This window comes from Micropterus salmoides, unplaced genomic scaffold (genome assembly GCF_014851395.1).
Source record: "Micropterus salmoides isolate LMB-PRFRI ecotype aquatic unplaced genomic scaffold, ASM1485139v1 Ms_hic_scaffold_8, whole genome shotgun sequence".
In the NCBI taxonomy this organism is placed as follows: domain Eukaryota; kingdom Metazoa; phylum Chordata; class Actinopteri; order Centrarchiformes; family Centrarchidae; genus Micropterus; species Micropterus salmoides.
Window position 1 is genome coordinate 9,226,060 of NW_024044570.1, and position 15,320 is coordinate 9,241,379.

At 38.9% G+C, this 15,320-nt stretch overlaps 1 protein-coding gene across 8 annotated transcripts in view; it reads left to right on the forward strand.

The window, feature by feature from the left end:
* The window catches only part of ppip5k1b (diphosphoinositol pentakisphosphate kinase 1b), a 61,919-nt gene that overhangs the window by 17,305 nt on the left and 29,294 nt on the right, over window positions 1-15,320 (forward strand). For 5 of the 8 annotated variants that reach the window (XM_038706173.1, XM_038706170.1, XM_038706172.1 and 2 more), the window contains exons 10-21: window positions 261-362; window positions 607-693; window positions 953-1,028; window positions 1,433-1,542; window positions 3,388-3,473; window positions 4,001-4,126; window positions 5,965-6,009; window positions 7,041-7,162; window positions 11,877-12,059; window positions 13,862-14,003; window positions 14,244-14,467; window positions 15,174-15,301. In XM_038706173.1, coding sequence (XP_038562101.1) covers window positions 261-362; window positions 607-693; window positions 953-1,028; window positions 1,433-1,542; window positions 3,388-3,473; window positions 4,001-4,126; window positions 5,965-6,009; window positions 7,041-7,162; window positions 11,877-12,059; window positions 13,862-14,003; window positions 14,244-14,467; window positions 15,174-15,301 — 1,431 coding nt within the window. The remainder of the gene's footprint in view (window positions 1-260; window positions 363-606; window positions 694-952; window positions 1,029-1,432; window positions 1,543-3,387; window positions 3,474-4,000; window positions 4,127-5,964; window positions 6,010-7,040; window positions 7,163-11,876; window positions 12,060-13,861; window positions 14,004-14,243; window positions 14,468-15,173; window positions 15,302-15,320) is intronic. The other 3 variants (XM_038706177.1, XM_038706171.1, XM_038706176.1) reach the window with 1 other exon arrangement.

The following is a 15,320-nucleotide window of genomic DNA, read 5'->3' on the forward strand; positions in this document are numbered from 1 at the left end:
AAGAATTATGTGTGGACCAATCTTTTTGGATTATCTCAATGCCCCCGATTTCCTTGGCAGCAGATAACATATCTCAGGTAAGATGTAAATCAAAAAATTTTAATAAAACTGATTGGCACATGAAGGAGCCTGCTGAATAAATTGCATGTTTACTTTGGCTTTAAATGTTAGTCCTTTCCCTCTGTGATATTTACTTTTTAAACTGATTCCGACGTGCTTAATCCAATTAAATCTGTTATTGCTTTTCTCTGTCTCATCAGGAACATGGTGATGAGGGAGTTAGCCCCCCAGTTCCACATCCCCTGGTCGATCCCAATGGAAGCCGAAGACATCCCCATCGTCCCAACAACCTCTGGAACCATGTATGTATTGAAAAACAAATTGCCAATTTTAGTAAAGTACATTTCTAAATGGAAAGCCATGCATCAGAAATTTTCTCTGGATCACCGTCCTACTGACTTCCTCACACATTCTGAAATCCCATCTGTCACGTTGGTGTCAGTGACATGAACAGTGTCCAATGGGCAGTGTTTTTTCAGGGTTGGATAAGGTCTTAGTGGACGTTTGTTGCATTTTAATTAATTCCTTTCCACTTTATTTATTCAGGATGGAGCTACGCTGTGTTATTGCCATCATCCGCCATGGAGACCGCACACCAAAGCAAAAGATGAAAATGGAGGTCCGACACCCTCTGTAAGTCTCTTGGATTCAGAATTGAGATGTGTCTCCTTCTTTAGGAGAGCATATTGTTCAAATATTTGGTCTGTTGTGAAATTGTTTTAATAAAATATCATTGTACAGTTTACCTCATCCAACTCCAAAATACTAGAAAGAAGATTAAGGTGATAAGAGTTATGTGAGAACAAATTTACTTTCTTATTTTTAAATGTAAACTTTAAAGATATTGCCCTCATCCAATCTCACTGTATATGCTGTTTTGTTCTGTGCACAGATTCTTTGAGTTATTTGAGAAGTACGGAGGCTACAAGTCCGGAAAGCTAAAGCTGAAGAAGCCAAAACAGCTGCAGGTGAGTGCGATCTCTCAAACTTTCTTTTTCCCACACTCCCTCTCCTCTGCCTTTTTTTTTTTTCGTTTTTAGATTATGACTGAATCCTTTTAAGAATAATGAAGGGTTTCAGAGGATACAATTACCTTTGCATGTATCAAGCTTCATAATTATTATTATGGATCACACAACATTATTGTTTTCTTGTATAAATATTTGCTGTCTAAATCCACTCATACATCCTGTCACTGTATCATATTTTTACAAAACATTTTTGAAGCTGCCATCTTCACTGTCAATCTTGTCTTTGATGTGGTATTCAGTAAGGACATTTGTGGACAGTGTGAGGTTCCACTGTGTGTTTAGTCTGTCAAGTAAAATGAAAGATAAGAGTCAAATTAAGGATAACTGGCATGTGGTTCCAGGAAGTGCTAGATATCGCCCGCCTGCTGCTGGTTGAACTGGTCCAGCACAACGACTGTGAGATTGAGGAGAAGAAATCTAAACTGGAGCAACTCAAGACTGTCCTGGAGATGTGAGTGAACTCTTACATCAACACACACAGTCTCTCTCACACAAACGCACATCAGTCATCATCCTTATGTTTCCTGCCATCATCCATTTATCACCACTCTCATTCACAAACCCAACCTAGTTTCATCTTTCAACACCAGGGTTCAGTCATTTGTTTCAGTCATACTCACAAACAGGCACATGTTTACCTTGATTCGTTCCCTCCTTCCTGAGTCTCTAACTCGTTGCTTTATCTTCTCTTCCCTCCTCTGTTTCTCTTGTCTCCTTCCCACCTATCCCTCCTCCTTCCTTTTTGAAAGGGAATCCAGCTTGAATGACACTCAGTACGCACCCTCTCCCTTCTCGCATTAAAGGATGAGGTTTTACCACCCTCCTTTTCTGTAGTCCTCTTGGATTGTGTGTACAAAAAAAGGAACACCTTTTCTTTATCTGACACAGACCAGGAAGTAGATGTAAATTGTAGATGAATGGGTGTAAATAGGGTAACAAACTTGGCTTGTGCAAGATTAGAAATTTGAATTAATATTTGGTATAAGGTATTCCTTATGTTTTGTACACCAAGTGCATAATTTTCATTAACATTCATTCATTGTTAGCCATTAACACTAGACGCATACAGTCTTTGATGATTTAACTGTGTTTCTGTATGTGTGAATCAGTGTGTGCTGTGCTACAGTGAGTGCATGCCATTTATTTAGAGTCCCACAAATAAGTGGACTCTAAATATCCCGATGTCTTCTTTCCTGCAGCCTTTTGTCAGCATTTATATTCATTGTAGAAATGTGCTGGTGGTCTTCCCCAATAAGAAAAGGCGGTTTGCAACATAGTCCGCAGAGACTACAACTATATTTAAGAGTAATCCCCCTCAGTGAAAGATGTTTTGTTTGTCACTCTATTACCTGCTCTCATACACTGCAGTAGTGATTCAACCCACAGTATACCCACTTCAAAAAAACTCACAGGTTGTCTTGTAAATGTCAAATAAACTCCTAAACATTGCATACATTTAGTGAAATATCGAAAGCCGTTTCCTTTTGACGTGTACTATGCATTCCTAACGTGCAGCTGAAGTTATTTAGGCTGAAATGCCTCCTGCCTAATAATAGGTGTGTGTAATCCCCATCCATTTGATTCTCCACTAGATGCAAACAAATACCAAGAATGACTTAACAATTGCCAGTGCCGTGTGGTGATGTTTCTTTTATGTGTGACGGCAGTTGAGGTTCCCTGGTATTCTGCCAGAGCTACTTATCCTGGTTAAGGGTTCATCATGTGGCTTTTTAAGGTGTCCGCTCACCTGCCTGTCCTACTAGAGAACACTATGTGGCCATTAGTCTGCTGGATGTGCCAAATTCTTACTCGTGACATGGGTTTGTGCGTGACTTTTTAAGAATAACAAAGATTAAATGATTAAAATTTGCATTGATTTTTACCTAGCCCCATTTTAAAAGTAGTCATGCACACACACTTTGCACTTCCTCTTTGTCTCTTTTGTGTATGGAATTACACACTGAAATCAAACTTAGAGGTCCATTACAGCTACTGGTCTTTAAGCTGATCCAAAGTACCCGCTGAGTGACTGAATTATCATTAAACCATTTGCTAATACTGGTACTTGGTTGTGTGTATGATCAGTGTGCCAGATTTGGAAATTTTGATGCCTTGTTCTGACTTCTCTTTAAGCATTTGTTGGAATGGACAGATGTGTGCTGTTGAATATTAAAAATAAATCCTTGAAGATGGTGATACTCTTTCTGTGTATTTGTGTGTCCTTACTGTATGTCTTACTGTCTATGTGCATATAAAACTTTGTTGTCTTCTTGGTGTGTGTGTTCTGTCTTTCCAGGTACGGCCATTTCTCGGGCATCAACAGGAAAGTCCAGCTGACCTACCTGCGTAACGGCCAACCTAAAGCCTCAAGCGAAGAAGAAGGTACAAACACACACAATTAGTGTTTATATCTACGGTAGCTCTTTTTGAACTGTGAGTGGATATGGTTTACATCACATGTAAACAGAGGACGCTAATGTGATTACAAAATAAAGGAAGAATATTTTAGTAAAAGAAATTACTAGTGTGAGAAATAGACTATAGAGAATTATATTCCATTACCATTACTCATTATATTCAGATTTTGGAACATGACTTGCTTAAAGATGACTGGAATAATGCTTTATTACCTGATTTTATGGCCTCTTCAAAAGATTGTCAAAATCTAGTTTTAAGGTGATATTGTACCATAGTGTATATTATTGAATTCAATTGTGTTTAATCAAATTACCATACAGCAAAATACGTCAGATTAAAGAATTTCTTCTTTCAGATACTTTAGGTAAATAGAAGTTTCCCTGTGGAGCATCCCAAATGCCAACTTGGAGACACATTAATTATGACATTTTGAAGTTGTGTAAAATATTTTTGTACCGATATATGAATAACAGTACGCTGCTGTTTTTCAGACTCCAAGAAGGACGGACCATCTCTGCTGCTTGTGTTGAAGTGGGGCGGGGAGCTGACGCCTGCAGGCCGGGTTCAGGCTGAGGAGCTGGGCAGGGCCTTCCGCTGCATGTACCCTGGAGGTCAAGGTACCCACTGGACTCACACTCATATTAGCTAATAGATGTACTCACGATTGATCCTTCTACTTTAGCTCTGATGTAAATTGAGTTCTTCAATGGTGTTTCTTTGTTTTTTTTTAAGTACAGTTGGGTTACTGTGGGGAAAAACTGCTTAAAACCACCATTCAATGCAAAAACATCTTTTTCATGTGAACTATTTATTAAATAAAGTTTCCAAATTGTTTTCTTTTTTGGTGCAAGCCCGACTTGACGTGTGAAATTCTCCCTAATTACTTCAATTCACAAATCCGCAAACATTATGAAAGGTCATTTTTATTTAACACAGTCAAGAGGGGAAACAATGTACAACAACCCAGTCTTTCCCGTCAGTCACTCAAAGCACTGCCCAATGCAGTGTCAACGTTAGCTGACAATGTGTCAAAGTAGGTTAAAAGCGGAGGTTATTTAAGAGTCGACAAGCCAGAATTTCAGGCTTCCCGCAGTCACTGGATCATTTCTCGTACTGTTCAATATTTGCTTTCATAGATGTTATATTTTGTGCTCCAATGGTGGATTTTCTGGGGACAAGAAGAGGCTGCTCATAGTTTGTCACTACAGCAGATGGTGTAAGTGAAAGTGTGATCAACAAAATCTCATATAACACAAAGTATAAGTGTAATGTCTGACACGGGTCTTGGACTAGAAAATCTGAAATGTGCAACGAGGTGGAGCCTGGAAGTGAACATGTGGCAAACACCTCAGCCTGAAAGACCTTTCAATCATGCAAACATGCTGCTAAATATGTGCTTCTTTAAGCGTTACTGTTTCTTAATGGAACAATCGTCAAAATCACAAGAAGACCCACACTAGAATTATTCAGCACTTTATTTGTTCTTGAAAGAAATTGACTTAGCAAATTAAAAAATTAAAATAAATAAAATTCTCAGTGGCCATTAGAATATCTGCATCTAAATACACATCTACCATTGAGCTCGGCAGTTCATTCTTGATCATGGAAACAGCAGCTGGAAAAACAATTTTAACTCAAGTTCCTAAATGTGCTCAGAATAAAGTTTCATGACAACTGAGCGAACTCCATCTGCTGATGAAGACTGTGTTGTGTGGTGTGGTCAAAAGCACCACAACAAGCGAGTAAGTGGACAATGGATTTAACATTTTGTTAGAAAGGTTGCTGCTTTTTAGAGTCAAATCAACGACCATCATGGAGATTAACAGGATAATTTTTATATCTAATTTTTAGAAACAATAACAATTAACGGAATTCAAAAAGTTTAACTCTATCCAGGCTGAAAAGACTGCTGCCATCTAGCGGTTGCTACATGCCACGACCTCTGCAGTGTACAATTGTTCAATACTATAAAACAGTTATGTGTGAACAGGAATACGCCTGACCACACCCAGCTGTGATGTTGGGTGTTTTGCACTCTGTAATATAAAGACTACACACAGCACATGTAACCCTGACTCTCTTAACCAAAGTGAAATACAATGAGTAAGTGGACAAACCTGCCTGTTACATTAAGGTTTCTCTCTCTCGATCACTTTGCAGAGTTAACTGAGCAACACCTCTGTCATTCATAGATTAGCCTTTTCCTCTCAGGCTTTCCTTCTTAATTATTTGTTGAATAGTGCATGAGAAACAACTCCGAACTGCACTACAAAACAACCCGAAGAAGAACTGAAAGTAGATGCAGTCTGTCTCTTTGCTGCTTCTTTTTTATGAAAAGAAGGAAATTTTCTCATCCCAAACACTGTTTTCATACATCTTTCTCTACCACAAGTTTTGTCTATTAACTTTGCTCTTCTCTTCTTACCTGTTGTTGTTGCGCTGTCTAAACTACTAGCCGGTAACCGCCGGTCCCTCGGCTGTGAATCCCCTATTGACGTTGGTAAGAGAAGGGTTTCATGCATATCACCGCTCTTCCACTCCTCTCTCATTCTGCGCGTTTGTCGCTCCGTCCACTAACGTGCCCTGATCTCTCCTCTCATCATGATTGTGTTTCATTTCACCTGGCGACTAGTCCGGTCTGTCCTACATTGAGATTGCTGTGGATTGTTTGTGTCGTCACTAATGTGTTCCAGAGGTGTTTCAATGCAGCAAATGTTATGGTAACTTGCTGACACAAACACAGGCAGCTAAAGTGACTGCAGTCTGGTGTCGTAACGCGGATCATCTCACACTAATCCTGCTGCATTTTTTCCCCAAATGAGTTCATGGGATGTTGTTGTTTGCTTGATGAAAGCCAGTCTACGTTAGCTTGGATTAGAGCCTAGAACAGGGGTAAGTCCCCAACACATCCCAGATCTTTCTTGTCAAATGAGGCATGATAACCCAAGGTAGCCAATAGCATAACATCAGGCTATTTCTCTGCACACTAGAGACAAATGCATGAAGCATCAGTGTGATTTGATCTGTCGTCTTGATTAGTATGCATCCACCCCATAGCTACAGCTATGAGGTGGATGCATTACTTCAAGTATATTTAGCATGTTAAAAGAATTTTATTTATTCTAAAGTATTTGATTTTATCTCCAGGGGAGCTGCCAGTCATTTTTGGGGTTTACTCAACATCTATTCACTTCACTTTCACTTCATTTTATTCATAGCTTAAACCAAAGCATTTAGGTTCATGTTAAAGTGAAACAAGCCATATCAAAAGCTTGGAAAGCATTTTGAGGACAATGCATTTGAACTGAAAGTGATGTTGCACCTGCACAGGTGCTGTATCGCCTGTGTTTTTTAATGGGAAATCCTTGGTACATTTCGGGACAATCAACACAATTTTTATTTTTTTCTCTTTTCTTTCAACTACCTCCCTGACTCAATTGTTCCTTAATTGAGAAAAGCATTGTACACTAACCAGCAACCTGTAACCAGCCCAGTTAACCATGATGCACCACTCTGTGTACAATCTTCCAGGTGACTATGCTGGGTTTCCAGGCTGTGGCCTCCTGCGCCTGCACAGCACTTACCGCCACGACCTGAAAATCTATGCCTCAGATGAAGGCCGGGTGCAGATGACAGCCGCTGCTTTCGCAAAGGTAAGACTGATGTTACTTAAACACTTGAGTGGTATTATGCTTTTTGGCCTTTTCCCCTCTCCTTTATTGAGTTATATACCTTTTTTGTGCATGTAATAGGTTTGCAAAGTGAAAAAGCCCAAAGTCCAGCCCAAATGCATGTCATATAACGCTCGCCAATCGGCTACTCCGACACACCCTCAAAAACACCGGTGAAAAAACACTGAGCTGCAGCACACACCACCTCTCCCTTCCAAACACTAGCTACCCTCCAGGCAGTCAGTGGACATAAAGTTGTTACTGTGATGTAGAGACAGAGCTCAGTTAAAACTTGATGGATAAAAGATATTTTTGTTACAGATTAATAACTCACCACTCTGAAACTCTTGCTCCAGTCTATGTTGATAAGCTGGTAAAGGGAACATATACAGCTGAACCAAAGTCGTGTTTACCGGTTTCTCATTGACCCGCCCTTCTCTCCTTCTGATTGGCTAGTAGTCCTTAACCAGGAACTGTGCATGTGCAACTCCCAACAAAGATCATTTAGAGACAAGATGTATCACTCCATAGCTAAAACGAAGCGTTCAACACAGGGTGAAAAGAGGAGCTGCAGCAATGTACAGTATGACAAAAAATGTGTTTTAAAATTTTTTAACTATGTAAACTTGTTCTGGTACAACCCCTAAATAGGGTTTTGAACCTGAAAATTAGCATAATAACACCTCTTTATGTGATGAATTAATGAAAAATACTTTGACTCCCAATATGGGAATATTATTGTACAGTAGTTATGGCATGCTTACTTTTCTATATGTTCGGATTGGCCTGCATGGAATAGGGTTAGGCAAGAAAGTTAAACATAAAACACACATCATTGGGTTTTCTGGTACAGTACTTTTCATCAATTTGTATATTGGACAGTGTTTCCCCAAGGATGGAGTTATAGCAGCGGAGGATGAATATAAAACCCCAACACAACATGTCTCAGCAGTATTGCTTTTGTGTCCATGAGCATGCGATGCACGTCAAAATAGTTTGGGGCCCCTCCCCCAAGAAAGTTTTACGTTTTCCAATGACAAATCTGTCATTTCACATCGGGCCATTATTTTCACCATATGTCTGAACAAAGAGTTGGAAAAGCTAGAGCAGATAATAAAAAACCAACAGCAAAAGATCAGTCAACTGGGGAGGAACTACAAACTTTAGATTTGGGGAAAGTTATTTGTTTGGTTATGATGCTCTTCAGTGATTTAACATTTATTGCTCAGCATGTTTTGGACATCACGCCCTAAAACCCTGTTAATATGACCTCAGAATCGTTATAGATACGATTGTTTATGTTTTGCTTTTTTTTTTGCCTTTTGTGTGCAACATGAGAAACCTCCCTTCTGAGGTGCATTTTATTTGCACATTAAAATCCAAAAAGAAACCTCTACTCATTAGCTTAAAAGGACTAGTTTGCATCACTAATTTGCTTTACTAACCTCAGCTCCTCCAGTCACCACCGGCCTTTCTTTTCCTAACAACCACTCTTTCATCTGAAAAATAATTGAACCAGTCTGTACAGGACAGAGCTGCAGGCTAACGTTACACCAGTTTACTCTCAGATTGTTACTGATGTTCTCAATACTGGACAATATAATAATAATAATAATAATCCTTATTTGTAGAGCACTTTTCAAAAACAAGTTACAAAGTGCTTTAACAAGTGTAAAGAATAATACAAAAAAAAAGATAAGAGCATGAAAATTTAATATAAAATTAGTAAAATACAATAAAATAAAAGGGATAAAATAAAGTCAAATATGATCGGGAAAGGCTCTCCTATAAAAGTATGTTTTAAGAAGGGACTTAAAAGAGTTCACTGACTCAGCCGACCTGATTTCCTCGGGCAGGCTGTTCCAGAGCCTCGGGGCCCTGACAGCAAACGCTCTGTCCCCTTTAGTTTTCAGTCGAGACTCTGGAACAGACAACAGACCTCTGCCCGAGGATCTCAAGGTACGTGCTGGTGCGTATGGGACTAAAAGGTCAGAAATATAACAAGGCGAGAGGCCATGAAGAGCTTTAAAAGTGATCAATAGAATTTTAAAGTCAATTCTAAAACATACTGGGAGCCAGTGTAATAAAGCTAAAATAGGAGTAATGTGGTCATATTTCTTTGTTCTGGTTAAAAGCCTGGCAGCTGAGTTCTGGACAGTCTGGAGTCGATCAATAGATTTTTGGGTTAAACAGGTGAAAATGCTGTTGCAATAATCCAGGCGTGATGAGATGAAGGCGTGTAAAATGGTCTCGGTGTCCTTAAAAGTTAACATAGATCGAATTTTAGCTATATTTCTAAGTTGATAAAAACATGATAGAACAAGTAGGACAAGTAGGCAGTAATAAAATACAGCTATTAGTTACTTTCTATTGAGCTAATGTTAAGTTACATAGCAGCCAAGAGACGCAGCCTGCTGTTGAAGCTTTCCTGCTCAGCTCAGTCTGAAGGGGAGGGGGGATATTAGCTAACTTAGTGCTAACAGGCTTCACTTTTTCAGCAGGTGGGGAAACAACAGACTTTTCTTGGTCTTGAGAAGCCGACACACTGTAAACAACACCGTCACTTTCTGCCGCTCGGACAATCAAACACTCACTACGCACCTCCTGATTCCTTACAGGAGTTAGGCTGTTATAACAGCATCTGTCACGTAGATGTTTTGTATAGAACGATGAGAGGAAGCGAGCCAAGTATTGAGTGTTGCCGTGCTCCCACAGTGTGCGAGTGAAAACATTTGTAGCGCATAGTTTAATTATTAGGGGGAAACACTGGTGGAATAATGTATACTTGTTAAGTGCCGTGTGTGATGTTTTTTGATACGGATAAAATTGCTGTTGTTATTTTGAAGATAATTGTGTACAAGTACATTGTGTTATGCTGTAGTATGCAACTAAGGATTATTTTCAATTAATCTGACGAACATCATTTTGTCTATAAAATGTCTGAAAATGGTGAATAATGTCCCAATAATGTGTTCAATTGGCTTGTTTTGTCCAAAACCCAGAAATATTTAGTTCACATAAGACAAAGAAATGTGGAAATTTCAGTCACGTTCTTCTCAATCACTTTGAGAAGATGTAACAAGCAAATTGTTGGCAATTACAAACAATTGACCAAAATAAACACAGATACACTTTCATTTTGATAAATTAATTTACTAATTGTTTCAGCTCTACTTGAGATAATATAAAATGTGATTTGAGCAGTTGTGCAAAATGCAGAATAAAATATTGGAAAGTATTTTAAGCATTAAAGGTCTTGAAACACAGTTTTGTCAAACTGAAGGAATTTTCATTTCATAAGGGTAATGTCAAACAAGGTTTCCCCAGGTCACATTAGGATCATTTGCTGAGCTAAAGTAAGCCAATGGTGACAGCCTGTGACTCTCCAAAACAATCAGTCAAACTTTCTGTTTGTTTGGTTTACCGACTGACGCAGCTGCCTGATTAAGGCCGAACCCTGTGGTCCATCTCCTAGGTAACCCAAGGTCAAGATTATCTTTATTTTTGTTTTATACAGACTGACTGGCTGTATCTATGTAGAAAATGTGACTTGAATGACACACAACATGACTTTAGATTAACTTAGGTAAGCATAGTGTCTTGTTTTGAGCCAATAGGTGAATAATAACCTTATCTGGACACATAGTAAATCTCTGTAGTTCACGGAAGATAAATACTTTCCGCCAGGATGTATCTTTTAGATTTGCTTTGGCACTACACTGTGTTGTACTGCCTTTGCCATTCTCCTTGCTCAAGTTTCAATGACTATTTCTGCTGAAGACATGCTGAGTTGCCTGAAACCTTCTTCATCAATAAGAGTTAACTAGTAGGCTTGGGCTGTATTCACCCGCCTATGTTGAGGGCTTACAGTACAAAATACATAAGCTCAATACAACATCTCCATATCCGTTCAATAAAAAGAGCTGGAATCTAATCCCGTCTAGATTTGTAAACACTATGTCATACCATAATACTGTGATACTGTTCAGGCCGATTGACTAGCTCACAAGAATTTTCTTCATTACTGTAAAAACAGGTTTTTCTGTGTAAATACCTCCAAGACTTCACATTTTAAAGGATAACTTTGGTATTTTTAAACCTTCACCCTATTTTCATATATTTTGGTGTCAAAATGACGAGTAGTTGATGGCTTCAGCCGGCCATACTTCTTGACAGACTCGGACTGTCATAACAGTCTGACAACGTCAGGGAAAGGATTCTACGAGTAACACCTTTTGTTTTTAACCAGAAACAGAAGTCTCGCTCAAGGACAAATCTCGCTCTGAAATCTAATGAGAGGCGAGTTGTTGCAGGAAGATGACAGTTGAAATATGAGTCAGAGTTGGAGATCAGAGTTTTTTAGGAAAATAGAAATAGGAAATAGTTACTAGCAGTTCCTCTATGTACACAACAAACTCTTCACAGGTTTCCACCCTTGTCTTTCTGCACGAAACACCAAAATGATCCTTTAAGAAGCTGCTGATCCACAATAAAGAAAATCAAGGTACTTGAAAGGTTAAAGGTTCCATGGTTTTTCTAAAACCGTAGGTTCTCTGAGGGGAAAAATGAGGGAGAGCCCTTATTAAACTTGACTATAGCAGAAACGAATCAAGTTTACTCTGCATGTACTGTATGGATTTCTCTCACAGGGCCTGGGTTACATAACTTCAGTTCAGGTTCTGTGGTTTCCCTGCAGGGTCTGCTGGCTTTAGAGGGGGAGCTGACTCCGATCCTGGTTCAGATGGTGAAGAGTGCTAACATGAACGGACTGCTGGATAGCGACAGCGACTCTCTGACTGACTGCCAGCAGAAGGTGAAGGCCAGGCTGCATGAAATCATGCAGAGGGACCAGGAGTATACACTGGACGACTATCAAAAGGTAAAACCAGAAATAGTGAAATGAAAATATAAAAAATTTATTATTTCATACGGTGCCTGGTGTATAGGGATGCACTCTTGGCCGAAGCTGAAACCGAATATAATAAAAATTTGCCCAATACTTAATACCGAACAAGTACATTCACATTTTTTCCATATATTTAGGCTTTTTTTTTTTTTTTTTAACCATTGAATAAATTAAATAGTCAAAATGAGCTTTTTACTCATGTGTTTCTCACAGGATTTGGAGAGACTGGGAGGTGGGTTCGAGGCCCAAGAGGGTCCAGTAAAGTAAATTACATGTGTCCATTTACTTTTAATGGACACATGTAATATGTTTTATAGGCTACTTTATGTGAATATAATCCAATTAATCTTATTTCCATACTGTATAGTCACCTTATTTTGAAAACCAGATGTTGTCACATGTGTATCCTCGGGCTAAATTCATGAAGTCCGACTCAACGTGATAAATAATGTTGTATGTGGTTCTCATATCATAACATGAAGACTTCATAGCCTCCCTTCAGGTAGGACTCTCATACTGCAACACTTGTCTTTGCTTCGCTCTGGTCCGTTTCAGTGGATTTACGAGTGACGGAAACACTCAAAGTGGGTCAGACTGTTTGTTGCCTTTTCTAAGAAGTCAGCCACAGATGGAGTGGATGTGCTAGGAGACAATTCAGCAGAACAGTGTCTGCAAACGGTGATTTTTTGCGTCTTTCTCTGACACTTCGCTTCCACACTGCCGACATGCCGACGTAATTGTTCGGTAAATTTATTCGGTCTTATGACTTATTAGTCTGAACACCGAAAGAGCTTTTTTTGCTATTTTCGACTGATTAATTTTGGGGGCCGAACATTCAGTGCATCCCTACTGGTGCAATTTCCCATTTGCCAGTAAGCTTCCATATGTTCAGTTTAAACAGTTGGACGTGCTTTTCAAGTCTTCATTCTTGAAAGATTTTTTAACTTCTCCAAAGAAAACATGTTGTACAAGTCTCTTACTGATGATATTTCTTGTGGAAAACAGAATAATGTTCAAGCTGAACCCAGTGGAATAATTAATGCATTAAAGAGCCAAAGACAGTACATGTTAGATGCCTGTAGTATAATAAATTCCTTGTAACTCTTTTACTTTAGCGCTTATTTTTCTTCTGATTGCTCATTTCTTTCTGCAGCTTCGTCACATGATCATTTTAGATTATCAGGACCACCTCACAATGTCAAACATCCACCACCACTTTACTCAAGTACTGTACTTAAGTACAATTTTGACATTCATGCTCCACTACATTTCAGAGGAAATATTGTACTTTTACTACACTACATGTGTTTGACAGTTGTAGTTATTAGTTACTGTGACATTTAAAACAGTTAAACGACATGATGCAGTATTATCCAAAGTATCTAAAATTGGCTCCACATTGACGAGCTACAATATTAAAAAGCTCTTACGTGTATTTCTTAGTGATAAAAACAGATGTTACACTTTGAAAAGAGCCATTCTTCTGAATGAGTTCTTTTGATACTTGATACTAATTCTTCTTTACCTTTACTTAAATAACATTTACTTGTAACAGAGTATTTTTAGACTATGGTATTTCTGCTTTTACTTAAGTAAAGGATCTGAGTACTTCTTTCACCACTGAAGTCAAAAGCTGAATGCCTAAAATTAAAAATGCATTAAAAAGTGCATGTATTGCGCTAGGTTTTTTAAGTCCTTCCTGATTGCATTTTTTGATGTTTTGTTTTGTTTTATAGAACTTGTTACCTATTTCGTTCTTTTCTATTGTGTCCCAGTTGGCCCCAACTGGCAGCCCATCGCTGGTGAACTCAATGAAGATCATACAGAATCCAGTCAAAACCTGTGACAAGGTGTACACCCTCATCCAGAGTCTTACCTCGCAGATCCGCAAGAGACTGGAGGACCCCAAATCTTCAGGTAGCGTGAAACTGCTGTACCTCATCCTGTATACAGGTTCAGGTGTACCGAAGAAAAAATATTCGGCTGCATGTTTTACTCTGTTGGTTTAGTCTGTAGGCTTGTGTCTGCATGAGTCAGACAGAAACTGAAAAAGTTAAAATGTGTAGTGAAATGTCAAGTGTGTTTTCAGAAGTGATTACCTGTTTTAACATTTTGAAGAAGATCATACGATTAATGTCATCTTTTGCTATTCCCCAGACCTGCAGCTTTACCACAGCGAGACGTTGGAGCTGATGCTGCAGCGCTGGTCCAAACTGGAGAGAGACTTTCGCATGAAGAACGGCCGCTATGACATCAGCAAGATCCCGGACATCTATGACTGTATCAAATACGACTCAACGCACAACGCCTCGCTTGGACTTGAGGACACACTGGAGCTGTTCAGACTGTCCCGTGCTCTGGCTGACATAGTTATACCACAGGTTAAAAGAGAACAGTGTCATTTAGCTTTGTAGCACATTTAGTCATAGTCGTAGAAGATAGCACGCCTTAACTGTACAGAAGTTTCACATTAGTCCTGAATTATTTTGTAATATTGGAATAATGAATTTATAAAACTTGTGTGCCTGCCAGAAAGGAAAACTAATAGTGTTAAATTATGTACTTTATCTATCTGGAGGAATTGAGGAATGTCAGATTTATTTTAACAAATAGTTCACATTAGAGAATTGTACCAGAAGGCATTTGGCTGATAATTTGACACATTTATCGTATTAAATGGTGTTCATGAAACCAGCAATTTTTCCCTTTGTGCATAAAATCAATTTTTATTGAACCCAGTGGTAAATGTAGCACCAAAAAAGGTAGTGTGACTCAGCAGTGAAAATCAAATACACCATAAAGTATGCAGCATAAACAGTAAAACACTGTCAGTTATAAGGAAATAAAAAAACAAGATAATTTTGGAAGTGCTGCAGCATAATTTTGGAAAGTCACAGAAGCCCTCCATGCATGAATGTGTCACTTATTATATGTGTTCACTCTGAGATGTGGGATACTGTTTCTGTTACTGTAGCCTTCTGCCCCCAAAATATGCTGAGATAAGGCTCCCTCATGTCCGTAAATACTTAGATTCAAAGTTAATATATACGTTCAAATGTTTGTTTTTTTTCATGTCATTCCTATCAGGAGTATGGCATCACCAAAGCAGAGAAACTGGATATTGCTCAGGCTTACTGTGTTCCTCTAATGAAGAAAATCCAACTGGACCTGCAGAGGACCCATGAGGACGAGGCCGTTAACAAGCTGCACCCCCTGTGAGAATACAAGCCGCCG